Source organism: Ornithorhynchus anatinus, chromosome 11 (genome assembly GCF_004115215.2).
Source record: "Ornithorhynchus anatinus isolate Pmale09 chromosome 11, mOrnAna1.pri.v4, whole genome shotgun sequence".
NCBI lineage: Eukaryota > Metazoa > Chordata > Mammalia > Monotremata > Ornithorhynchidae > Ornithorhynchus > Ornithorhynchus anatinus.
Window position 1 is genome coordinate 1,213,365 of NC_041738.1, and position 26,285 is coordinate 1,239,649.

Here is a 26,285-nt window from a genome sequence, read left to right on the forward strand (position 1 = left end):
CACCTCCTGAGTGCACGACACTTAACTGAATGCTTTGGAGAGTGCACAAGATAGTGCTCTGGGAACAACAGACAGAAATTATAGACAAAGCAGAAGGGCAGAAAAGCCAACAGCAAAACCACTCAAGGCCCAACACCAGCCACCTGACACCTTCATTCTCCCTTGGGACCGAGACAGCAAGGATAACAAAGTCACAGATAAACCAAAACCCACCCTCTAGCCATAGTTACGGCCCTCCGCCACAGCACTTAAGAACATACCTGTAATTTATATATAGTAATGTCTGTCTCCCCACCTCTAGACTGTAAGCTCGTTGTGGGAAGGGAACATGTCTGTTTATTGTGTTGTACTCTCCCAAGAGCTTAGTACAGTGCTCTGCACACAGTAGGTGCCCAACAAGTACAATTGAATGAATGAATGAATGAGTTACCTGTTTCCAGCCTCCCTCTAGTCAGTAGTTGCCTCCTCCCCCTCCAGCCAGTGTTTCGTTTCAGCTTCTAAAATTAGCCAAGTGGGATGGGGCAGCGGGAGCTGATAACGGCCGCCACCCGGGGAATCAGACAGCAGGAGCTGGTGAAGGGGTTGACGTAGGCTCTCTGTTCCCCACGGCCCAGAGCACCGAGAGAGGACAGAGACGGTCTCCTCTGCACCCTGGCTTGCTGGGCCAATCCAAGCGGCCTGGTGGGCCAGTCTGGACCGTCCAGTGGGCCAGGTCCAGGCAGCCTGGAGGGTCAGTCTGAACACCCTGGTGGGACAATCCAGATGGCCTCGTAGGCCAGTTCGGGGAGCCTTGGTGGGGTCAGCATCTCACACTGGGGTCTGGAGATCCCAGAGGCTGCTGTTCCCCAGGCAGCTGCCGCTTCCATGGGCCTCCCGGACCACCCCGACCTGTAGCACTTTCTGCCACGGGAGTTCGGGAGCGCAGGTTGTTAGGTTTTGATGACCGGAGCTCGGGGTGAAATACCAACCCTGACAGAAGTCACCCTCTGTCTCCTGGAAGATCTCAAAGCAGATTACAGCCCATGGCCATAGCTGCTTCTCTTGCTGTTGAAATGCAGCTGGCTCTGGGGTGGTTCTGGCAGCTGTTTCCCTGCTATCCAGCAACACTGCCCAGAGAATGGAACAAACAAGAATGAACTCCACCATTTAAGCCTCAACCTCACCTGCTGCCACCGTGGTTGCCCGGTCGGGACCAAGTAATCCCGCTGGCTAACCCCCTGATGGGGAAAAGCTTTTAACAACCAAGGACCCAGTACCAATGTGGTTCCTTAATAAACTGGGGTCTCTCTCTCTCACACACACACACACATACACACCTTGACGATGACTGAGAACTCAATGTGAGCACAAGACCCTCACATCCTATTTCAGATATTTAATTTTGCCCCATACAGAAACAGCATGTATCGGGTATGTACTGGATGCTTACTGTCTACAGGGTAGACAGAGAAGAAGTACGGACTCGTGGATAGAGACAGTCTTGGGAGTTAGAAGGACTCAGGTTTTAATCCCAGCTCTGCCGTGTGACCTTGGGTAACCACTGAATTTCTCCATGCCTCAGTTATCTATAAAATGGGGATTAAGGCTGTGATTCCCATATGGGACATCGACTGTGTCCAATCTGATTAGTTTGCATCTACCCCAGTGCTTAATTCAGTGCCTAGCATATAGTAACCACTTAACAAATACCATCAAAAAGGGTATTGTTTTCTGGCTGCCTGGGACATAGACAGAAGGAAGCAGTATTGTGTAATGGATAGATTCAGGGCCTGGGAGTCAGAAGATCATGGGTTCTAATCTCTGCTCCGCCACTTATTTCTGTGTGACCTCGGGCAATTCACTTCACTTCTCTGGGCCTCAGTTACCTCATCTAGAAAATGGGGATTAAGACTCTTAGCCCCAATCAGGACAGGGACTGTGTCCAGTCTGATTAGCTCGTATCGACCCCAGTGCTTAGTGCTGTGCCTGGCACACAGTAAACGCTTAACAAATAACCACAATTACTATTAACAAATACCATGACCTCTGCCATCGAGACACTTACAGTCTAAGAGGGAAGACGGAAGCATCACTCGAAAAGCAGGGTGGAAAGAACATGGTTTTGGGAGTCAGAGGTCGTTGGTGCTAATCCCGGCTCCGCCCCTTGTCAGCTGTGTGACTTTGGGCAAGTCACTTCACTTCTCTGTGCCTCAGTGACCTCATTTGGAAAATGGGGATTAAGACTGTGAGCCCCACCTGGGACAACCTGATAGCCTTGTATCACCCCCAGCGCTTAGAACAGATCTTGGCACATGGTAAGAGCTTAACAGATACCATTATCATTATTATTATCATTATTACTATTATTATTATTATTAAAAGCGCGTCTATATCTAGCTGTAGGGGAAGACGAGGCACCCGACGGGGCGACCCCGGCCCACGCGTGTGAGGGGCCTGCCCACTCTGTCGGGCTCAAAACCACCACGCGGGGGCGCCAGGCCGCCCGGCACTGGCAGCGTGGCTGGCGCCCCCTATCGACCGCCGCCGCCCCTGCCCGCCTCGGGGGGCTCCTCCCCTCGGCCCCCTCGCCCGCCCCCAACCCCGGGCTCGAAGCCCAAAGCCGCTTTCCCGCCTGTGCCTGCTTCTCCCACAGCTGACGGCCTGGCACTGATCCTCTCGGAGGTCTGGGCTGCGAGAAATCAACAGCGTGAGCCCCCAGGCCCGCCCACTCTCCCCGCCCCCCAATTCTGTTCCTCTGGAGGGAGCCGGGGGGAGAGAGAGGGCGGAGGAGGAAGGGGGGAGGGCAGAGGAGGGAGAGAGAGAGAGCTGGGGGGGGGAAAGGGAGCGCGCACAGACTTTGCAAACCCCGAGCATAATCCATAAATTAGATAATCACATTTCATACGAGCGAGAGTGTTTTGGTGAGTGGAAATTGCAAAGCCGCATCGAGATTGCAGACTCGGGCTGAGAGAGGGCAGAGGAAGGCCATTGCCTGTCAGGGAAGGAGGGATTCGGACCCCGGACTACACCCTCCGGTCCGGGTCGGCACCAACGCCCGTGGAGGCGAGTGGGGCTGGACGGGCCCGCCCGTGGGCCCGAGAAGCGGAGGAGCGGCCCGGAGGCCTTCGCCGCCTGGCTCCCTTTCCGATTTTGCCTCTTGGTCCCCGCATCTCTCCCAGAAGCCCGTGCTCCGGGGGGGCGAACACATCCCCTCTTCCAGTCCATCCCCCACCCCGGTGAAGAAGAAGCATATTGATTTTAATATTAACAACAACTGTGGCATTCCTTAAAATACCATCATCATTAAGAGTTTACTGCCTCCCCGAGATACAATCTCCCTAATATACGCCTACCTCTTGCAACAAAGACCGACCCCCCCCCCCCACAACCAGAGAATTTCCTGAATGTCCCCCTACCCTCTGCGGCATAGACCCCATCAGGGATTCTCCTGGCTCTACCCCTACCCCCGGCGGCAGAGACCCTCACCCAGGCAATCTCCTGGCTAAACCCCTACCGGCTGCTGCAGACCCCCCTCCCCCAGAATCTCCTGGCTCTACCCCTACCCTCTTATGGCAGAGACCCTCACCCAGGCAATCTCCTGGCTAAACCCCTACCGGCTGCTGCAGACCCCCCTCCCCCAGAATCTCCTGGCTCTACCCTTACCCTCTTATGGCAGAGACCCCCACCCAGGCAATCTCCTGGCTAAATCCCTACCGGCTACTGCAGACACCACACCCCCCAATCTCCTGGCTAAACCCCTACCAGCTGCTGCAGACCACCACCCCGCCCAGAATCTCCTGGCTATATCCCTACCCTCCTATAGCAGAGACCCCCACCCAGGCAATCTCCTGGCTAAACGCCTATCAGCTTCTGCAGACACACACACCCGGAATCTCCTAGCTATACCCCTACCCTCCTATGGCAGAGCCCCCCCCCTCCCGGGGAATCTCCCGGCCCCTACCCTCCTATGGCTGAGACCCCCCCCACCCCCGAGGGAATCTCCCCTCCCCCACCTATGGCAGAGACTCCCCTCACCCGCGACAGAGACAGGCAGGACGGAGGGGGAGAAGGGAAGCGGAAAGAGAGGAGACGGGCAGAGAGAAGGGGAGGAGGGAGGGGAAAGGGACAAGGGGGTAGAAGGAGAGGGGAGGGTGGGCGTGCAGGGGGGTGACTCTGCCGTGGGCCGGGGGTGTCAGTCCCCGAAGCGGCCGGGAGCGGGGGCCGCACTGAGCATGCTCCGTTCTCCCGCAATGCAGGGGCCGGGAGTGTCCTCGGCTAACCCCGCGCGCGGCCGGGACACGCTCGCTCGGGGGTGCGGGGAGCCGGGCCGGCTCGGGGCCCCGCCCGGGGGGGGACGGGGGACAGAAGGCCCCCCTCCGGGGGAGGCCACTGCCTGGACTTGCCCGCTCACACCTGCCACCCTACAGCCCGGCCCAGCACACTTGCCTCTCCAGCCTCGCGGGACCTAACGCTTCCACACCCGCCCTCCGGCCGAGGGCAGGGGGCAGGGCCCAGGCCGAGCGGGGGGCAGAGGAGGGGAAGGCCACCAGGAAAGGCAGAGGGGCAGGGGAGGGGGCCGGAGGCGGGCGTCCAGGACAGCAAGGGCCCGGCAGGGAGGGGGAGGCCCAGCACCGGCGCGAGGGAGGAGGAGGAGGACGGCGGGGAAGGAGAACAATAGAGGGGTGGGTGGGTTGACTGATTGATTCATTGATTCATTGATTGCTTGCTTAGAGGGCTGCAGATCCACGAGACTCCAGGGAGAGTGGGGAAGTGGGGACAGGTGTGAGGGGGTGGAGGGGTGGCTGGGAGGGACCCACAGTCTCGCCCCCCGCTCCATACACCACCCCTCAAACCCGGCCGCCGCTCAGACCGCCCCATGCTGGGGTCCTTCTCCTCCTCCTCCTCCTCCTCCTCCTGCCGTTCCAAATCTCTCTGGTCCGGGTCAGGGGACGTCCCGAGGGGGTCATGGAGCCGGGGGCTGCAGTCGCATGGACAGGAGCGGGGACGGGTGGCACCGAGCCACCCTCCCTCTCCCGCCAAGCTCTCAGATGCGGGTGAGGGGCTGGGGGCCTGAGGAGCCAGGGGACCTGGGGGGGCGGAGGGGGGGAAGGGGGCGAGGGTCTGCGGGCCTGAGGCAGGTTGTCTCTGGGACCCTCCTCAGCAGCAGCAGCAGCAGCAGAGCCCCGCGGGTGGACAAGCCCCTTGGAATTGGAGCCCGGGCCGCTCCCGGCCCCTTCCCGGCCGTGACTCCGGGCTCGGCTCACGAGGAGACCAGGGCGGTGGCTCAGGTGGCCCAATCTGGCTGTCGCCGTCACCTCCATGGAGCCTTCCCGGACTGAGCCCCGCCCCCTCCGCCGGGACCGGCGCTCACCCGTTCCCCTTGTCCCTGTCGGCTCCCAGCCCTCGTCAGAGAGTGGTTGCCGGGGCGCCTGCCATTTTCGGCCAAGTGTGTATGTGTACGTATGTTTGTGTACGTGTGCGTAGGTGTGTGGGGGTGGAGGGGATGTGTGAGGGAGGGAGGACGCTTGGGTGCTTGCTTGTGCGTGGGCTCATGCGTGAACGCACCCTTGTGCCCACGTGTTTGTGGGTGCCCGAATGTGGGTGTTTGATCACCTCCTGGACCAGCAGAAGCTACATTTCCTCCTCCTTTTCTGTCCCCGTGGACTCCCGACACACACCCAGTAGGGGCTCCGCGACTGCCGAGGCAGAACCCCCCCTCCTGGATGCCCCGCCCTGAGTCGAATTAACTCTCTTCTGGGGTCCCGGGACCATTGTCGGGGGGGGGGGGAGGGGGCTTCAGCCCGAGGCCCTAGACCGCAGCTCTTAAAGCCCCCCAATCAGTCCCACTCCAGTCCCCCTGGTTCAACCATCGGGTGTGGGGTTATGACGTAGTGGATAGAGCAGGAGCCTGAGAATCAGAATGGGTACTAATCCTGGCTCTGCCACTTATTTGCTGTGTGACCCTGGGCAAGTCGCTTCACTTCTCTGGCCTCAGTTACCTCATCTGTAAAATGGGGATTGAGACTCTGAGCCCCACGTGAGACAGCGACTATGTCCTACCCGATTTGCTTAGTTCAGTGCCTGGTACACAGTAAGCACTTAAATACCACAATTACTATTATTATTATTATCATTATAATTTAGTGCCCCCCCCCAGCCTCAGGTCCTGGGCGGCAGCCCTAAAGTTCCTGCAGTAATGGGGGTCCCCTTTAGAACCTGAATCCCCAGGGTTCATTCCAAAGCTCCCAGTAGCAGCTCAGTTTCCCATGAACGAATGGCATACGAGCCTGAGAAAGCTTCAACCCCTGATCTGCAGCAGGACTGAGGAAGTCTCCAGGACTCCAGCCCTGCTGCTGGTCCTCCCTCCTGCTGGTCCTGTCTGACTCAGGTTCTCTCCTAGTTGTAAAGGTGTTTACTGGGTGCCCAGTGGGAGTGAGGCTCCGGGCTGAGCGCTTGGGAGAGAACAATAGAAACATTAAGGCAAGTGCCCAGCCCTCCAGGAGCTGACCCTTTAAGGGAGAAGACAGACATAGAAATATCTACTGGACCACTGCTGAGCTTGCCTTGTGCCTGTGGCCTCCGCTGTTTCGCCTGCTGCACGACCAGACCTCCGCCTACACACATTCTGTCCTAATTCCCGGGGTATTGTAATGATATTTGTTAAACTCTTACTATGTGCCAGGCACTGTACTAAGTGCTGGGGTAGATACACGTTATTCTAGCAGGATGCAGTGTCTGTCCCACATGGAGTTCACGGTCTTAATCCCCATTTTACAAATGAGGTGACTGAAGCACAGAGAAGTGAAGCGACTTGCCCAAGGTCACACAGCAGACGAGTGATGGGGTCAGGATTAGAACCAGGTTCTTCTGACTCTCAGGCCCGGGCTCTTTCCACTAGGCCACGCCGCTTCCCACCCTCTCACCTCCCTTCCCCTCCACCATCCAGGAAGGTCTGCCCACTGAGTATTTCCCCAGCATCCTCCTGGCAGGTCAAGCCCTCCAATGAGATCCGGGGGAGGGGGACCCTGCCGATGGACTGGGCTCCAGACCCTTCCCCCCACACCAGTCCCCCTAAGAACAGAAGGCGGGATTCCGGCCCCCAGCCACTCCCCGACGCCTTCCCGCCTCACCCTCGACGCCCACCCGATCACACCCCAGCTGAATCTGCCCACCGAGGGGAGGGGAGAGGGGGAAGTTGCACCCCTGGGCACGGGCGCCCCCAGCTGGACTTGGAGAGAAGCTTTAGGATGGGGCTCTGAGGTTCCCTCTCCCGCTCCATTAGTTTTCCTCCAGCGGCGGTTTAATAAACTCTTAATTCTTCAGTGCATTCACAGGAAGCTGAATAATGTCTGGCAACTCTCCGTTTAATACGCGTGTGTGTGGCAGGGGGTTGTTTTAAACAACGCTAATTAATACGACTTTGGGCATATTCCCTCCGCTCCGAACCCATATTCCTCCCGCCCCGAACCTGCCCTCCATACGGCCACAGTCACCCTGAGGGGAGGGGTTTCTTCCGCTTCCCACCTTGCTGCATTCATGTCTCCCCTTCCCCCACTCCCCCACCTTCCTTCTGGCTCGAGAGAGAGGTCAGATTCTCCTCATTGCACCTAGTGCTTAGCCCTGTGCTTAGCCCAGTGCACAATCAGCCTTGAATCGACACCAGCTCTTCCTAACCAGAACCTCCAGGTGCCCGACTGGGGTGGGCGGCAGCTGCGGTTTGGGTTCCGCCACTGCTCTCGGCCTTCCCAGCATGAAACCCGCCCCCCATCAGGGATTCCCAGGCAGAAATCGGCCCTCTCCAGGCCCCCCGCGTGTCCTCCGGGGATCTTGGGTCCGGGGAAAGTGACCACAAAGGAGAAAAGACTGAAGCTAGTTGTGGGCGGGGAATGTGCCTACCAACTCTGTTACGTTGTACTCCCCCAACGCTTAGTACAGTGCCCCTCACACAGTAAGGAATCAGTAAATACCATCGATTAATTGAGTGAAATGCAATTGATTGAAAAAGAATCCAGAATCAGATCGGGTCAAGACCAGCCAGAAAGGAGGGGAGGGTCAGGGGATGAAGTGGGGGACGGAGAGGCCTGTCCCTGAGTCAGTTGGCCGGTGCCCTCAGATTCCACCTGGCTCTTCCTGGCCTGCTCATAGTGAGCCCCCTGAGGGACAGGGACTGAGTCTTAATTCCCACCTGGATAGTCTCTTCCAACACTCAGTACAATGCTTAGTGAGCGCTTAATAAATACTATTACTACGACTGCCGTGTGACCTCTGGGAGGCCGCTTAGCCTCTCTGGGCAGCCGTTTCCTCCCTCGCCTGCCTTTCCCGGGCGGTCTTTGAAGATGACCGTGAAAACGCTGATGGGAAAGCGCTACGGACAGGCCAATTCAAGTCACGTGTTCCGTCAAGGCCGAGCCCGCTTTGCGCACGGCAAGGGCAATGGCTCACTGCAATGACAATGAGACCACACGGCCCCTTGGTCCGTCCGGCCCAGGGCTCCATCTCCGACAGGAGCATTTGGACCCCTGGAAGAACCGTGTGCCGGTCGCCCACCTCAACACCCGCCCTCATGGTTAGGGATGGACCATTCCACACCCGACTGTCCCCCAGTGACCCTGCACGGACCATCCCACATCCCCGTCTCTCCTCCGGTGACCCAGAATGGACCATCCCACACCCCTGACTCTCCTCCAGTGACCCAGCACGAACCATCCAACATCACTGACTCTCCTTCAGTGACCCAGCATGAACCATCCGACACCCCGACTCTCCCCTATCCATCCCTGACCTCCACCCCCCCGCCGCAGTGACCCGGCATGGACCATCCAAGCTGGTCCATGTGATGTGTTCAGGCTGGAAGGCATGTGGGCGACCATTCTCCTCCAGAGTATCTGATCCCCACCCCCAACCAGCACACGACCCTGACCCCATGCCCTCCAGGCAGCTGCAGGGGACAGGGGTTGGGGGTGGAGCCCCCTGCTAGCCCTACCTCTTGCAGAGAGCTTCTTGGTGTTGATGATCTTGGCTGCATATTCGTGTCCAGTACAAAGTTTGACACAACGTCGCACAACCGAGAAAGCCCCCCTGGAAGGGAGGGGATGTCGGGGGGGGGGGGGGAGGGTAAAGAGAGGAGGGGAGAGAGGGAAGGGGAGAGAGAGGAGAAAAAGCAGGTTAATCTCACAACAAGCTCACCCAAGCCATCCACCGAGGGCGCTGCCCAAGTGACAAGGAGCCCAAGACAGAGGGAGTGCGGATGGTGGGGAGGAAGCGGGAGGAAAAGATGACACCCCCTCCACCCCGCCCCACCCCCCACCCCACCAGATGGGAGAGCGTGGTGGAGCAGAGGAGAGGGTCCCCAGACTAGGGAGCGACTGGAGTTTCGGGAGGGGGGATCTCAGAGGGTTTTCTCACTACTGATCATACTTTTTCATTCTTAGGTAAAGAAGATCCGTCCACTGTTGTCTCTTGGCCTCCCCATTAGAGGCCAGGGACGGTATCTTTGACTTCCAGCTGAGGACCTCGTCGTCTGGAGGCGCCCAGCTAAGTGTCCTCCACCCAGGAGGCATCCAACCCAGCGCCCTGCCCTCAGGAGGCTCGGTCGATGCTGCTGAGGACGGGGTGGGGCTGGGGCTTTGCCGGAGCTCCCGAACCGGGACCTGACGCAGAGGGGACTCCGGTCCCAAACCACCAGGACAACTCTCCAGCCCTCGGCCCCGACTCCCGGGACGGGAGCCCCTCCCTGGCCGGATCCAGCGCTTAGAACAGTGTTTTGAACATAGTAAGTGCTTAACAATGTCATCATTATTATACAGCCCCCCTCCTCCCTCGGGAAGGCCCGGGTGACGCCCCACGGTGGAAGCGGCGGCGGCTCCCCTTCCCACTCCGCGCCCCACAGACAGGTCGCGTGGTCGAACCCGCCACTGAAACCGGAGGCGCAGGCAGAGGCTGGAACGAGCGCAAAGGCGTCCAGCCAACTGTCCATCCATCCATCCCAACTGCCCGAGGGGACCGACTGCCCGAGGGGATCGACTGCCCGAGGGACCGACTGCCCGAGGGGACGGACTGTCCGAGTGGACGGACTGCCCTCGACCCCAGCGGGCGGGGAGGGGCCTCCCTCCTCCCCGGCCCTCTCTGTTCCAGAGAAGATCCCAAGGTCTTCAGCGGGACCACGAGGTCACAGATTCCCTTGGGAGGGGCGGGTCGTGAGGGGCGGGAGCAGTTAAGGATAACCCCGCCACGCTGCATCTGCATAGGGAGAGGCGGGGGTCACCTGCCCCATTTCACCGGGAAGGCAAACAGGCTCAGAAAAGATAAGCAGCTCCCTGAGATCACACAGCAAGCCAGGGGCAGAGCCGGGATGGAAACCCTGGTCTCCATCCTGGTTTCCATCCCCGGTCTCCTAACTCCCAGTTCCGTGCTTTTGCTATATTATCATTATTATTGTTATTATTATTAATCAGTTACCATGTGCCCCGCGCTGAGATTTATACAAGGTTACTGGATCGGAACCCAGCCCCTTTCCCACGAGGACTCCCAGTCTGAGAGGGAGGGAGAACACTCATCCTATCCCCACTTGACAGATGAGGATACTGAGGACCGGAGCGGTTAAACGACTCGCCCAAGGTTATCGGCGGCAGAGCTGGGACTAGTTTGAGACTGTGTCCAACCCGCTTTGCTTGTATCCACCCCAGCGCCTAGTACAGCGCCCGGCACACAGTAAGCGCTTAACAAATACGATAAGAAGAAGAAGAACTCCGATCTCCGGCTTCTCGGCCTTGAGCTCTGTCTGCTAGGTCGCCAGACCGATCCGTTGAGCGACCTGGACACCCGGACAAGCGAGGTGGGGGTCTGCCGCCAGGAACGGCGGAGGAGCCTCGGTCCCGGCCCAACGATACCGAATCGTACTTGCCGAGCGCTCAGTACAGTGCTCCGCACACAGTAAGCGCTCAATAAATCCCACTGAACGAATGAATGAGCGAATGGCGGGCCCGCGGGAGGAGGAGCGGACTTGGGCGGCGGCCCCTCGTGGCTCCGGTCCCCGCCCGCCCCGGTCCCGCCGCGGCCCGGAGCGCCACGAGCGGGCGGGGCAGGGGCGCGGCGCCCGGCCCGGGCCCCCCGGGCGCCCGCAGAGCCCGCAGCACGGTGCCCACGCGCCACAACCTGGCGGCCGGTTGCCTTGGAAACTGCTGCAGTTTTCCGCGCCCACGTTAGGTTTCCCGCCGGGCCCGTCCACCGCGCGGAACGCCCCGACCCCGGCGCGGGGGGACTGGGCCTCGAACCCAGGGCCCCGGCCCCCCCGGACCCGGGCTCCGGAGGAGAAGCCAGGGGGAGCAGGGCGGGGCGCCGCCGCGGGGGGCCGGATGCCGGGCCCCGCGGCTTCTGTCCGGGTGCCACGCCGCCCGGGCTGCGGCCTCGTCGAGGCCCGGTTACTGTTTAGGGCTCGACGGGCCGCCGGCCCTGGCGTCGGCTGCCGGGAAACGCCGGGCGGACAGAGCCGGCCTCCCACGCAGAGGCTCTCCTCGCCCCGGGACCGGCGCGGCCTGGGCCGAAGACGGAGGTGCGGAGGTGAACGACAAGGCAGAGCTCCTGCGGGGCGACCAGGCCCCAGCTCCCGCCCCGCAGAGCGCGCGGGGGTCGGAGCTCGGAGCCGCCGACGAGGGGGTTTGGTCGACGGCCCCAGGCAGCCTCCACCAGGCGGCCCCTCCCCCCCCCCCCCGCCCCCCGCACAGCCGGCTTCTCAGCCCCCACCCGTTCCCCGCAGCCTCCCCTCTCAGCCACCCCCGGCCTGTCACGCGTGTCCCACGCTTGCCCTCTCCTTCAACCCCTTCCGCTGGCAGCTCCTCCCCTCCCCTCCCCTCCCCTCCTCCGGGGAGCGCTTTTTCTCATTACCCCCACCCCGCTGGCCTCGCAGGAGTCCTAGGGCGGGCCTCCCTCCCCCAGCCCCAGAACACCCCCCAAGCCCCGGTGACCCCCGGGGGTGGGACTACTAGGGTGTCGGCCCGACCACGGCCAGGGCAGTCAGACAAGGTCCCTTCTCTCTGCCAACCCAGCGGCCCCGACCGTCTGGCTGGAGGCAGGGAACCGGACGGGGTGGCCCCCGACCTCACGTCCGATATCGCTATTGTTCTTGTCTGTCCGTCTCCCCCGATTAGACTGTAAGCCCGTCCAAGGGCAGGGACTGTCCCTATCTGTTCCCGATTCGTACATTCCAAAAGCTTAGTACAGTGCTCGGCACATAGTAAGCGCTCAATAAATACTATTGAATGAGTGAATGAATAGACCGTCCCCTTCCGCCGACCACGAGCGTCCGTCCCGGGGTGTCCGGGCCCCCGGGGAGGGAACGGGACCAAGCGCCCCTCGCCGGTCCCGTGCTTCAGCTCCTCCCCGAAGCAGCCCCGTGGGGCAACCCCGTGGGGCAGGACGGAAGGAGGGAGAGGGTGAGAGGGAGGGTGAGGAGATGGGGCCGGGAGGCGATGAGGGATCGGGCAGCTAGCAGCCGCTGTGGCCCCAACACCGGCCCCCTCTTCTCCCCCACGAACCCCACGGCCCGTCCCTCCCAGGACCGTCTCCTCAGAGACGCCAGAACACAGAAGGGAGCGATGTGCCACCCTCATGGCCTCATAGCCGCCTTCACGGCTAGGGATGGACCATCCGACCTCCCTGACTCTCCCCCATTGACCCAGCGCAGACCACACAACACCACCGACTCTTCTTCATAAATAATAAAATAAATAATCAATTAAAAATAGTATTGTTAAGTCCTTAATATGTGCCAGGCACTCTACTAAGCGCCGGGGCGATTACAAGCAAATTGAGTTGGACACAGGCCCTGTCTCACGGGGGGGAAGGGGGCTCACAGTCTCAATCCCCACTTTACAGATGAGGTAACTGAGGCCCAGAGAAGTAAAGTGACTTGCACCAGGTCATACAGTCGACAAGGGGCAGAGCCAGGATTAGAACCCATGACCATCTGACTCCATCCAGGCCCGTGCTCTACCCACTACACCACGCTCCTTCTCTCCTCCAGTGACCCAGCAGGGACTCCAACACTCCTGACTCTCTTCCAGTGACCTACTATAGGTCATCTAATCTCTGACTCTCCCCTCTCCATCACTGACCCTCCCCTTGTGACCCAGCACAAGACTATCCACCACCCTAGATTTTCCCCTATAGCTCTGACTCTCCCCCAGCAACCCAGCACGAACCGACACTCCGACTCTCCCCTCTCCACCCTTGACTTTTCCTCAGTGACCCAGCACGGACTGTCCAACACCCCTGAATCTCCTCCAGTGACCTATTATGGGTCATCCGATCTCTGACTCTCCCCTCTCCATCACTGACTCTCCCCTAGTGACCCAGCACAAGACTATCCAACACCTTTGATTTTCCCCTTTACCCCTTGACTCTCCCCAGCCACCCAGCACGGACCACCCAACACCCCTGACTGTCCCCCAGTGACCCAAAGGGGAAACTCAGGGTCGATTCTGTTGAAACCCCGCTGGGACCTGCCGGTGATTCCGGCCTCCTGACCCCTGCGCTCACCCCTCCGCTAGGAGTAGAAGTGTTTTTCGGACTGGGTCAGGTCCTGCTACTCTGCACCGCTTCCCGGTGGGGATGGGGCACCGGGATTTGGGGTTACAGCGCTTTTGACGTTGCCATGCGCCCCCCCCCCCAACCCTGGCACTGGAGCTCCCGGCCCGCATCCCTCCGGCCTGAGGAGCCTCACCCGATCTGTCCTCTCCTCCTGCCCCATCAGCCTCCAAGCTGCCCACGTCGTGCCCGCCGCCCGGACACTGTCCCCCAGGCCGGCTCCCCCCGCATTCTGCCTCCATCTCCAAAACCACCTCCCGTACCCCCTCCCCTCCCCTCCCGCCATCCCCCCGCTGCGGCTGCCGGCCATCCCCCTGCCCTCCCACCGGCGGCCGCTTCCGCCTGGGCCAGCCCTCCTATAACCTTGAGAAGGCGCATGGCGTAGTGGATAGAGCAGGGGCCTAGGAGTCAGAAGGACTTGGGCTCTAATCCCAGCTCTGCTACTTGCCTGCTGTGTGACCTTGAGCAAATCTCTTTATTTCTCTGGGCCTCAGTTACCTCATCTGTAAAATGGGGATTGAGATTGAGCCCTACGTGGGACAGGGACTGCATCCAGCCCAATTTGCTTGTACCTGCCCCAGCGCTTAGCACAGTGCCTGCCCCATTGTAAGCGCTTAACAAATGCCATAATAAATTAACGACCCGGGCGTCAAAGACGGTTTGAGAGGGGGTGCTCCCCCGACACTGGCCTTCCCCGGGGCCCTCCCTCCCTCCCCGTCTCCGGTCCCAGGGAGCGGCTCCCTTGGGCGGGAGGTGTCCCGCTCTACCGGGGCCTCGCGGGGCAGGGCGGGGCGGGGGGAGTCAAGGGTCCCCCCGGAGCAGGGGGGGAAGCGGCCCAGCCTGGCCCTGTCGGGGCGGACCTGACCACGATCCGCACGTGGGTGCGCGGGCCGCCGGGACGGGGGGGGGGAAGACTCAGGGTCGGGGCTGCGGGCGAGGCCCGGGGGCGGCTCCTCTGCAACATGACCGTGGGTCACGCAGGAAAGAGGCCGAGAGTGGTAAGGGCGTGCGGCGGCCTGCCGTGCACCCACGGAGCCGAGCCACAGGCAGGGCCGGCACGGGTGGGTGGAGGCGTGGGACCGCGCGTGCGCCTCTACTGCCTGAGCTCGTTATGGGCAGGGAAGGAGTCAGCTAATTCTGTTGTACTAGACTCTCCCAAGTGCTTAGTACAGTGCTGTACATATAATCAGCCCTCAATAAATACCGGAGATTGATTGACTGTTTTCTCCCAATGGTCTGCGACCAGTAAGGGCTCAGTAAGCCTTGCTGACTGACTGGTGGTTTGGACAGACAATAGCCATGGCGGCAGCTGCCCCCCACCTCCTCGACCCGAAGGAGCCCGCGGAGCCAAAGGCGCCTGAGGCGTGGCTTTCCCGTCACGCCAGGATCTTTGGAGGCAGGCTCCCCCCACCCCCACCCCACCCCTCATTCTAGGAGAACTACTGAGAAAGGGCTTGGCCTAGTGGATAGACCCCAGGCCTGGGAGTCAGAAAGACTGGGTCCTAAACCCCACCCCACCACTTGTCTGTTGTGTGACCTTGAGCAAGTCACTTCACTTCTCTGGGTCTCAGTCACCTCAGCTGTAAAATGGGGATTAAGATTGTGAGCCCCGTGTGGGCCGGGGACTTTGTCCAACCTGAACCCCAGCGCCAAGTACACTGCCTAGCACACTTTGACAGATTAACAAATACCATTAAAATAAACCCCCAAAACCTCCCTCCACTCCATCTAGCTGCCCCGAAACCACCTCATGCCCCGGCCAGGCTGCAGTGACTCTGCCCGCTACCGGGGGAGACGCTCAGCCCAGCAGCCGGCTCCCCCAGTAGCAGGGACCTCTGGAGGAGGGTAGAGGCCCAGCTTCCGCCGAGGGGACTCTCGCCACTCGGGCCCCGCACACGACAACCCTCCTGTTCCCACCGACGGGAACAAATTCAAGGTCAACCCCTTGGGGACGAGGCACTGGAGCCCCACGGGGCCCCAGAGAGAAAAGACTGGGCCCGGCCAAAGACGATCTGGGGGTCCCAGTGGACGCCTCCTCCCAATCAGGTTGCATTCAGCAGCGTGGGGCGAGCTCATCTCTTTTAAGTCTCCATGGCGCTTGAGTGGAGGATCAGGGGTGTGACCGGTGGTAACCGTAGTAACCACCCGCTGTTCTCCACCGTTCAGATCCTCAGTGGAGCCTGGGCTCGGCACTCACTGCCATAGCTCTAAAGGCGTGGGAGGCAGCGGAAGGAGTCGAGCGAGGAGCCGCGAAAACCGTCGGAGGGCCGGCGAGGAGGCAGGGGGATCGGTGCTGTTGTTTTTTGTGTCCTCCTTCGTGGCGATGCTTGACCCTGAGCACCTGGGAAAGGACCGCAGGAACAAGAGGGGAGCACAGGAGCCGCACTCCCCGCTTCTCCTCCTGCCTCAAGCCCTGCGGGCAGGAAGGGCAGTGTCCACGCTACCCACACCTGACTGGAACTGACCATCTTCCCCCATCCCCGCCTTGAGAGTTGGGACAGAATCTGGAGGGAGGCAGGAGGGCCAGTGGGGAAGGGGTCAGAATGGAGGACAAGGATGAGGTCTCAAAGGGGGGCCCAAACTCAAACTTGGCGAGTGTTAGATGGGGAAGGTCAGGCTCTGCAGAAGATGGCCTTGGGGTCAGAGTGGACCACAGGCGGAGACAGCAGGGAGATGCTAAAGTGAAAAAGCCAGCATGATCTTCGTGGGGGGGGGGGGCGGGAAAAGGGGTCACTCCCTGCCTGTACGACACTGTATTGGGCACTTGGGGACCTTTAGCAGAAGAGAAAGACAGTCTCTGGCTTCAAGAACCTCACCGTTGAACAGGGGAGACAAGGAGACAAAAATTGCCAGACACTCCAATGATGCAGAAAGAACGGACCGAACAATTTGCCAACAAGTAGTTAGCGTGGTCCATTGGAAAAAGCACTGGTCGTGGAGTCCAGAGAACCGGACTCCCTAATCCCTGCTCCGCCAGCTGTGTGATACTGGCCAAGTTATTTAACCTCTCTGAATGTTTTTCTTCGACTGTAAAATGAGGATCAAAATCCCAGTTCTCCCTTCCTCTTAGAATGTGAGACAGAGACTGATTATCTACCCCAGCACTTAGCTCAGCGTTTGGCACATAGTGAGCACTGAATAAATGCCATCATTATTCAGTAAGCAGATATATACGCACATGAACATCACGTGATTGGTGAGGTGGCATGGCCAGGGAGATAGAGGCTAATCAAAGAAACACCAAACTGGGTTACAGAAACCTTTCCCTTCCACTCTGGAAGTCACTTTCTCAGAGGCTGGGGAATGCCCTCGATGACTCTTCCAGCCCAGCTCTCTCTGTTTCCTTGACTTCAAAGGGGTCACCCACCCTTGTCCCCAGGGACCGGGCTGGATTGGTCATCCCCCAGCCGGGAGGGGATGGGCAGGCCCAGAAGGGTAACCCCTCTCAGGCCCCAGGCCCCAGGCCCCAGGCCCCAGACCCAACTGCCACCACCCTCCACAGGGCTGATGCCTGGCCTCCGGGCTCCGCATTTTCCCGGTCAGTGAGAACAGAAACCAGGAGGTGGCTAGGAGGGTCTTGGGTTCAGAGTTACCACTGAGGTCCTGGCTCAGGGCCTGGATCTTTAAATCCCCCGGATCCTGGGTCCTGCCCACCATCCATGCCGCAGTGGGCCTATGCCAGCCCAACCAAGCCACCGGTCCCCCCTGGCCTCCGGGGCCTTCCTGGCCTTCAGGGTCTGGGCTAGTGGGATCCACAGCCTGATTCCCTGAGGGTTCCCAGGCTCCCAGTTGCACCGAGATCCCATGGGAAACGGACAGCGGGTGGGGGAAGCAAGGTCAGATGGAGCGCCGGGCCGCCCACCTTCACCCTCTGCCTCTGGTGAGGGGAATCCAAACCTCTGCTTTGGGGCTGGAGGCGAAGCAAGGGACAGCCATGGGGGGTGGGCAAAGACATTCATCCCCATTCTCCAGCTTCTCCAGCTCCTCCAGCAGGCTGTGACCTCTAGCGGTAGGATCGATGGGGTCAGTGACCCACCCCGGTCCCCTCTGTGGGAGTGAAGCCCGGGAGTGGGGACGATGGGGCCAGTGACCCACCCCGGTCCCCTCCGTGGGAGTGAAGTCATTGTATCCCCTCAGCTGTCTGGACCCCCAGTCTCACCCGGGGAACAAGGCCCAGACTCCCCAGCCTGGGAACAAGGACCGGAGCCAGGCTGGGAGCAAAGGCCCAGGGATGGGGCAGGAGCGGAACGGGACAGGACAGGGACAGGGCAGGCTCGGGGGACAGGGCAGGCCCAGGGGCCAGGGCTGGGCCAGGCAGGGACAGGGCAGGCTCAGGGGGGACAGGGCAGGCCTGGAGGGACAAGGCAGGCCCAGGGGCTGGGTTCGGGGCAGGGACAGGGCGGGTCCAGGGGTCTGGGGACAGAGAGAGACAGGGCAGGCCCAGAGGGACAGGGACAAGCAGGCCCAAGGAGATAAGGCAGGCCTGGGGGCCACAGCGGAATCAGGGCAGGCACGGGGGTCCAGGGATGGAGCAGGCCCAGAGGGATAGGGATGGGCAGGCCCGGGGCTGGGGACAGGGCAGGGATGGGGGCTGGGGGCACAGGGCCCCCTGGGATTGGCCCAGCAGCCCCAGCAGGGCCCAGCCAAGCAGCCGCCACCCAGGGTCCCCGCGCGCCCACCGGCTGCTCCGGGCTCCGTCTCCCCGGCTCCCCGCCCGAAAGATCCTAGAGCCGTCCCTGTGCCGGCAACGCCCGCCCTCTGACCCCAGGACCCGCGGGTGCCAGTCTAGATGCCAAGCCTAGGTGCCTGGGGAGCACCTTAGTCTAGCAGCGGGCAGACTGGCAGCGGGCAGCGGCCTAACAGCCACGTACCCATGGGGCCAGTGGGAAAAGCAGGTAGGGCTGAGCGTTGGGTGCCCTCCCCGCCCAGAGCTCTAAGCTGAAAAGGCACAGGAGGGGCAGCCAGCCCGGCCAGGGTCGGAGGGAGAGACACGGCTGTGGAGTTGGTCGCGGGCGGGGAATGTATGGACCGACTCCGTGATATCGTTCTGTTGTACTCTCCCAAGCGCTTAGTACAGTGCCCCGCACACAGTGAGCGCTCGACAAATTCCATCGATTTATCGATTGAAGCTCGATCCCCAGTCCAAGGCAGCGCCCACTTGGAACTCGCCTCCGAGGGCGCCCTGCCTCCCACCGCAGAGAAGCAGGGGATCCGTCTGCGGGCAGAGACCCCGGGGCTCTCCCCGTCCCCCACGCCTCGGCCTCCCGAAAAGCAGAGAGGAGGGGGTCCCAACGTCCCGCCAGCCTGGCCGGGCCCGCGACCCGCGGAGCCGAGACCCCCAGACCCTGCGCCGCCCCGACCCTCCCCGACGGGACCGGACGGGACCGGCCGGCTTCGGCGGGGCTGGGGGGAGGGAGGGGCGGGAGACAGGCCACGGCCCGACGGTTCCCGGGGGCTCCCCGGCCGCTGGTTCCCACGACCCCCCGCCCCGGCCAGGAGGAAGACGCCACTCGGGCCTGGGGCGGGCGGGAGGGAAAGAGGGAGGGAGGGAGGGGGCCGGCCAGGGAGGCCAAGGGACCCCCCCCCGTCCACCTGACCCCCCCCCATACACACACACACACACACATCTCAATATGCTCCGTGGAGGCGCACAGGGCTGCGGCGGGGGCGGGGGCTCCGAACGCGACCCTCCGCCCGGACCCCCGCAAACCAGCCGTTTTCCACCAGCGGACCCCCGGGGGAGATGGGGGTCCGGGACGTGTCCCCCCACCCCCCCCCCCCCCGCCCAGCTGAGCGCGGCCCCCTCCCCCCCCGGGCCGGGCAGAGGGAGGAGGGGGACGGGGCGGCCTCGCGCCCCTCCCCCGGGAGAAATGCGTCATGCCGGCCCCGGCGCCCCCCGCCCCAGTCGAGCCCGCAGAGCCCCCCGCCCCGCGCCCGTGTCTTACTTGCCGATGTCCTCGTAGAGCTGGTACTCGTCCGTGAAGCGGGTGCAGATGACCGTGGTGGCCATCGCGGCGGTGCGGGCCGGGCCGGGCCGGGCCGGGCCGGGGGCGGGGGAGGGGCGGGGGCTGCGGGGTCGGTGGGGGCGGGGGGCTGCGGCGGCGGGTCCGGCGGCGGCTCCGGCGGCGGCTCCGGCTGCGGCTGCGGCTCCGGCTGCGGCTCCGACTGGCACCGGGAGGGCGGGGGGCGCCGGGGAGGGCGGGGGGCGCCGGGGCGGGCTGGGGGGGGGGGCCGGGGGCGGGGGGCGGGGGGCGGCTCTGGGCTGCGGCAACGCGAGATCTGGCGGCTGCGTGTATGTGCCACACACCTACCCACGCGCGGGGGGCGGGGGGGCGGGGGGCTCTGCCGCACACGGCGAGGACCGGCCCCGGGCCCGCCCCCCGGGCCCGCCCCCCGCTCCCCGCCCTCCCTCCCACGCGGGCCCCTCCCCGCGCACGCCCACGCGGGCTGGGCATCTGCCCCCCCGGGCTGGGGGCGGCGTCGGCCCGATGGGGAGGGGGCGGCGGTCGAGAGGAGAGCGCCGGCCCGTCATGGGGCGGGGCCGGTCTCTATCCGAGGCCGAATTGTCCATTCCGAGCGCTCAGTCCGGTGCCGGGCACCTAGTAAGCGCTCCGTAAATAGGATTGAATGAATGAGAGGAGACGACGAGGGGGGGGGGGTCCCTCGCCCCGCAATACCCCCGCTCCTGTCCGCCGCCCGCTGTCCCCCCTACCCCCAGAGCCCTAGCTCCGGTCCGCGCAGCGCTCTGCACCCCAGCGAGCCCCGTGGGCACACACTACGTGCTCCGCCTTGAGACCGTGAGCCCCGTGGGGGACCGGGACTGGGGGTCTGACCTCATTAGCGTGTCTTGACCCCAGCGCTCAGCACGGTTCTCAGCGAGCGCTTGACGAGTAACATGAGTCTCGCTATTAGCGTTGTTGCGTCCAGTGCTCTGCACAGAGTGGGCGCCCCGTCGTTGCCGGGGGCCACCGATCTCTTCGGAGGCGTCAGGCGGCACCTGTGGGAGCCGGGACGAGGCCGGCGGGGAGGGAGGCAGGGAGGCCGAGGGTTGGGGGAGAGGGAGCCCCCCGCAAGAGGGGACTTCGTCCGGGTGAGCTCGGGGACGAGGAGAAGAAAGGTTTATGCGGAAGAGCCCCCCCACCCCACCCCCAACCCGTCAGCCTGCGGAGTTTCCCGAAGCCGGTCCCTCCCCCTCCCCCAGCACCGCAGACTTGGGGCGTCCTCCCCCCGTTCCCAGCCTCCCGCCCCTTGGAGGGTTCAGCGGAGGCTCCAGCCGCTGCCTCCGACCCCGCATCTCCCGGGAGGGAGGGACGGAGCCCCTCTCTCCCCCTCGCCCCCTCGCCCCCTCGCCCCCGGCTCCCAGGTGGCGGCTGAGGTTGGGGTGGGAGGGCCGGGCCGGGATGGAGGGAGCGGAGATTGCGGCGCGGTTATTGTTAGGACGGTCGCCATGGCGACGGCAGCACATCTGCAGAGCGGCGAGGGCCAAGGCGATTGGGTCTCGCTCCTCCCGGGAGCCGCCGGAACCTTCCCCTTCCCTCCTTCCCTGCCTGCCCTGCCTGCCCTCCCCCCCATCCCCACTTGCTTCTCCTTCGTCTCCCCCACTCGTCCCTTACTGTCCTCGTTCCCTTCCTTCCTCCTCCTCCTCCTCCTCCTTTCCTCTCCATCTCTCCCTTCCCGTTCCTCCTCCCCCCTCCCCACTCTCTTCTCCTCCCATCCCCCTCCCCCCGTCCTCCTCCTCTCCCCTTCCCTCTCCCTTCTCCCTCCATTCCTCCTCCCTCCTCTTCTCGCCCCCCTGCAGGACAGATGTTGCCCTGCTCAGTGACTGGAGGGATGGGATCCGGGGTCTCCACCGGGGTCAGGAGCCAAGCGCCTGCCTTAGGGGAGGGGGGAGGAGCGGAGGTTTGCAGGGCCCTGAGCGGTCAGGTCACGGATGGACCAAGGCCCAAATGCCCTTGGGAGAGGTGGGTCTGGGGGGTCTCGGGTGCCCCTGTCAGACCACTCCACCCCAATCCTGATCTTTTCCGTGATCCTCCTCCTCTTCCAAGCTTCAGGCGACCAGGACTGCACGGGGAGAACAGACAGCTTCCCCTACCGGGCCCTCAGGGGCTGGACAATGGCCCCCGGAGCCCCAAACGTCACCCCACCAGGCCAAGTGATCCTCAGTGGAGCTGGGGGGTGGCCAGGATCCGAATGAGCTCAGGGAGGCAGTTCTCCTCCCAGCAACGGCGGAGCACGGAGAATCCAATCCTACAGAATATTTTGCAGCTACTGGAGGGGTTTGGGTAGATTCGGGGATGAGCAGTCCCCGCTGGGTCACTGGAGGGAATCGGGGGTGGAGACGGGAGAGTCAGGGGTGACGGATGGTCCATGCTGGGTCAGTAGGGGAGAGTCTGGGTTGGAGCGGGGAAGAGTCGGGGGGCCGGATGGTCCGTGCTGGGTCACTAGGGGGAGAGTGGGGGACGGAGATTGGGGAGTCAGGGGTGTTGGATGGCCCGTGCTGGGTGACTGGGACAGAGTCAGGGATGTGGGATGGTTCGTGCTGGATCACTGGGCAGAGTCAGGGATGGGAAGGGGAGTCAGCGTTGTTGGACGGTCCACGCTGGGTCGCCGGGGGAGAGTCCGGGCTGAGAAAGGAGAATGTCACGGACGTGGGATGGTTCATCCCTAACCACGAGGGCGGCTGGGTGACCAGCAGACGGTTCTGTAAACGTCCCGGTGCTGCTGGGAGGGGTGGAGTACCAGCAAGATGGACGGAGAGTCTGAGCCAGGGGATCGTGTGTGTCCCGGGCCCAACGGGGAGACCTCCCCTGCCGAGAGCAGTCCCGACATCCCATCTCCGGAGCGGCCCCGGTGACCCTCTCGGTGCCACTGCCTGTGCCCTCTAGAGTTGCGGTGCCCGTGCCCCCTGGGGCTGCCCTGCCCCTCACTCTCTAGCTCAAATGTCCGGTGGCAGATATGGCCGCTTCCTCCAGTCCGCACCTGGTCGGGCCTCTCCGCTTCCTCCCCAAAATAACCCCTGATCTATTTGTGTTCCTCACCAGTCACCTCTCCCCGCCCTTTCTTCTCCCCAGTTGGGTCTCCCTCCCCCTCCTTGACCTCTGACCTTTCCCGAGGGTGTCCACTTTCCACCCTGCAATTCTCTCGGAGCTTTGATCTCGACCCTCATCACCGTGGGTTCCAGAGCGGGCAAGGCGGGCACCGGGGGGCTGGGCAGAGAGGGCTGATTTCCCGGCTCCTGCCTGCAGGCTCGATTCCCCGGACTAAAATCCACGGCAGAATCGCACCGCTGAAGAAGCAGTGTCGGGTTGTGAATTCAGAGGCTTGGGGAGAGCGGGGCTACCGTCCCAGGTGAATTCCCAACAGGAGAAGGAAGCGTGGCCTGGTGGAACGAGCACGGGGCCGGGAGTCAGAGGGACCTGAGTTCTAATCCCGGCTCTGCCACCTGTCTGCGTTGTGACTCTGGGGAAGCCACCTCACTTCTCTTTGCCTCACTTACCTCTTCTGTAAAATGGAGATTAAGACTGTGAGCCCCATGTGGGACAGGGTCTGTGTTCAACCTGTTTATCTTGTATCTACCCCTGCGCTTAGTTCAGTGCCTGGCACAGAGTAAGCACTTAACAAATTTAAAATAAAATAAAAACCTAATTGTCCCAAGGCTTAGCCCTGTAATTTCTGTCTGTCTCTACTACTGGACTGTAAACTCTTTGAGGGCAGGCGGGGAACTATCTTGCTTCTGTGGCGATCTCCCCAGTGCTTAGAATAATGCCTAGCACTCAGCAGGCGCTCAGTCGATACCACTGAACAATTGATTGATTGATTGGTCTCCCAGTTATTGCTGGCCTGCAGCGGGGTCTAGTGGAAAGAGCTCCGGCCTGGGGGTCGGACCAACTGTGTCCTGATCCTGACTCTGCCATTGGCCGTGCTGTGTGACCTTAGGCGAGCCACTTAATTTCCCTATGCCTCAATTTTCTCATCTGTAGAGTGAGGATTAAACACCTGTTCCCCCTCCAATTTAGTCTGTGAGTCCCACGTAGGGGGAGAATAGATATTTAATCCCCATTTTAAAGATGAGGAAACTGAGGTACAGAGAAATGAAGGGACTCGCCCGAGCTTATAATTTATTTCTTTATGTTATTGTCTGTTTCTCCCTCCAGAGTATAAACTCACTGTGGACAGGGAACGTGCCTACCAACTCTGTTGGACCGCACTCTCCCAAGCTTGGTAAGTGTTTAATAAATACGATTGACTGAAGGTTACAGCAGGCAGGTGGCAAAGCCAGGATTAGAAGCCAGGTGCTCTGACTCCCAGGACCACGGTCTTGCCACTGGTCTCCTAGTCAATCAAACAATCGATAGAATGTAAGAGCCTACTACGTGCAGAGCACTGGACTGAGAGTCTGAGAGACTACAATCAATTTGGTAGACCCGAACCCTGCCCTCAAAGATCTTAAGGTCTACTGTGTGCAGAACTCTTACTTAGTGTTGGGAAGAGTACCAAAGTGTTTGTAGACAAAATCTCCTTGCTAAGGAGCTTACCATCTACTGTGTGCACAGCACTATTCTAAGTGCTTAAGGACAATAGAGCTTAAGTGGTAAGCTCTTTGTGGGCAGGAATCATACGTACTAACTAGTGAACTGGATAATCAGTACTATTTTTTCAGCATTTAACTGTGTGCAGAGCACTGTCCTAAACACCGGGGAGAGTACAATGCTGGACAGTTGGTCGACATGGTCCCTGCCTATCAGTAACTTGCAAAGTCTTGATTTGTTATAGACCTTTTTCCTTATTTATGAGGGCATTTTCCTTGGTCTCATCTCGCCAGGCCTGATGGGATAATATTTTCCTGGTGTTTGTGTCTCTTGAAGCTGTATCTCTTTTCTTCCTTTGACTTGCCTGATATTATCCCTGCAATATGATGATATTTGTCTGCCCTTTCCTCTCCATCCAAACCGTCACCACGCTGATCGCAGCACTTATCCGATCCCACCTTGATTACTGCATCAGCCTCCTCGCAGCCCTCCCTGCCTCCTGTCTCTCCCCACTCCAGGCAATACACTTCGCTCTGTTGCCTGGATCATTTTTCTAAAAATTGCTCTGTCCAAGTTCCCCCACTCCTCCAGAACCTCCAATAGTTGCCCATCCACCTCGGCATCAAACAGAAACTGCTTACCATCGGCTTTAAAGTGCTCAGTCAGCTTGCCCCCTCCTGCCTCTCTTTGCAGATTTCCTACTACAACCCAACCCACACACTTCGCTCCTCTAACGCCAACCTACTTACTCACTGCACTTCGATCTCCTCTATCTCACCGCCAACCCCTTGCCCACATCCTCCCTCTGGCCTGGAACCCCCTCCCCCTTCATATATGACAGTCCACCAGGCTCCTCAGTTTCAGAGACTTCCTAAAATCACATCTCTTCCAAGAGGCCTTCCCCGATTAAGCCCTCATTTTCCCTACTCCCTCTCCCTTCTGTGTTGCCTAGGTACTTGGATCTGTACCCTTTAAGCCTTTGATAGTCACCGCGCCCTCAGCCCCACAGCACTAAGGTACATAGCCATAATTTCATTTAGTGTCCGTCTCCCCCTCTAGACTCTAAGCTCCTTGTGGGCAAGGAACTCTGTTGTTCTGGATTCTCCCAAGCACTTAGTACAGTGCTCTGCATATAGTGAGCACTCAATAAATGCCATTGATTGATTCTTTTAAAGAAATTCCCTCCTGGTGATCTGCCCTAATTTCTTCTTTTTGCAGCATTATCTTTGTGCATTACTGGGCCGCTACCAAGAGCTAGCAACATCCAGCCAACTGGATGTCTAATTCGCTGTCTTGTCCTTTTAACCCTCCGGATGTTTTTATCCTATACCCAGAACTACAGTACGTGGCTAGAAATATGGTTGTCGGGGGACCACCTGCTCAGAGTTCTCTGGGAGGCTCTCGGGAGGGAAAGCGAGCCGATACTGATTAAAAAAAAATAATAATGGCATTTGTTAAGCACTTACATGTCTCAGGTACTGCGCTAAGCATGGGCGTGGGTACAAGATAATCAGGACAGATGCAGTCCCGGACCCCAAGTCATCCAGTCTAAGGCTGTAGGAGAACAGGTATTGACTTGTTTTGTCTTGTTTTGTTGCCTGTCTCCCCCGTTTAGACTGTGAGCCCGTTGTTGGGCAGCGATTGCCTCTGTTGCCGAATTGTACATTCCAAGCCCTTAGTACAGTGCTCTGCACATAGTAAGCGCTCAATAAATACGATTGATTGAATGAATGAATGAATGAATGAATGAATCTCCATTTTACAGTTGAGGAAACTGAGAGACTGAGAAGCGAGGTGACTTGTCCAAGATCACACAGCAGGGAAGTGGCAGAACAAGGATGTGAACCCAGGTCTCCTGATTCCCAGGGCAGTGCTCTTTCCACTAGGCCATGCTACATCCCAACCACAGAGATGGTGTGGAAAGAATGAAACATTCGAACCAAACGGATGAGGGGAAAAAACATCAGCCAATCAACCGGCCGAGTAATGATATTTATTGAGAGTTTACTGTGTGCAGAGCATTGTACTAAGCCTTGGGAGACTACAGTACAACAGAGCTGGTAGACACAATCCCTGCCCACAAGGAGCTCACTAGAAGGGGAGACAAACATTGAAATAAATTACAGCTAGGGGAAACGGCAGAGTATAAGGATATGTGCCTCGGGGCTGTGAAGCCAGCATTGAGAATGTGGG

General features: G+C 60.6%; 1 protein-coding gene across 11 annotated transcripts in view; it reads right to left on the reverse strand.

Annotated features, from left to right (window-relative positions):
* Positions 1–19,615, reverse strand: part of CAMK2B (calcium/calmodulin dependent protein kinase II beta) — a 78,198-nt gene extending 58,583 nt beyond the window's left edge. For all 11 annotated transcript variants that reach the window (XM_029074795.2, XM_029074801.2, XM_029074793.2 and 8 more), the window contains exons 1-2: positions 19,509–19,615; positions 8,963–9,057 (exon numbers count right to left, since the gene is read on the reverse strand). In XM_029074795.2, the coding sequence (XP_028930628.1) occupies positions 8,963–9,057; positions 19,509–19,573 (160 nt within the window). In that variant the 5' untranslated portion in view covers positions 19,574–19,615. The remainder of the gene's footprint in view (positions 1–8,962; positions 9,058–19,508) is intronic.
* Between the last annotated feature and the right edge of the window lie 6,670 nt (positions 19,616–26,285).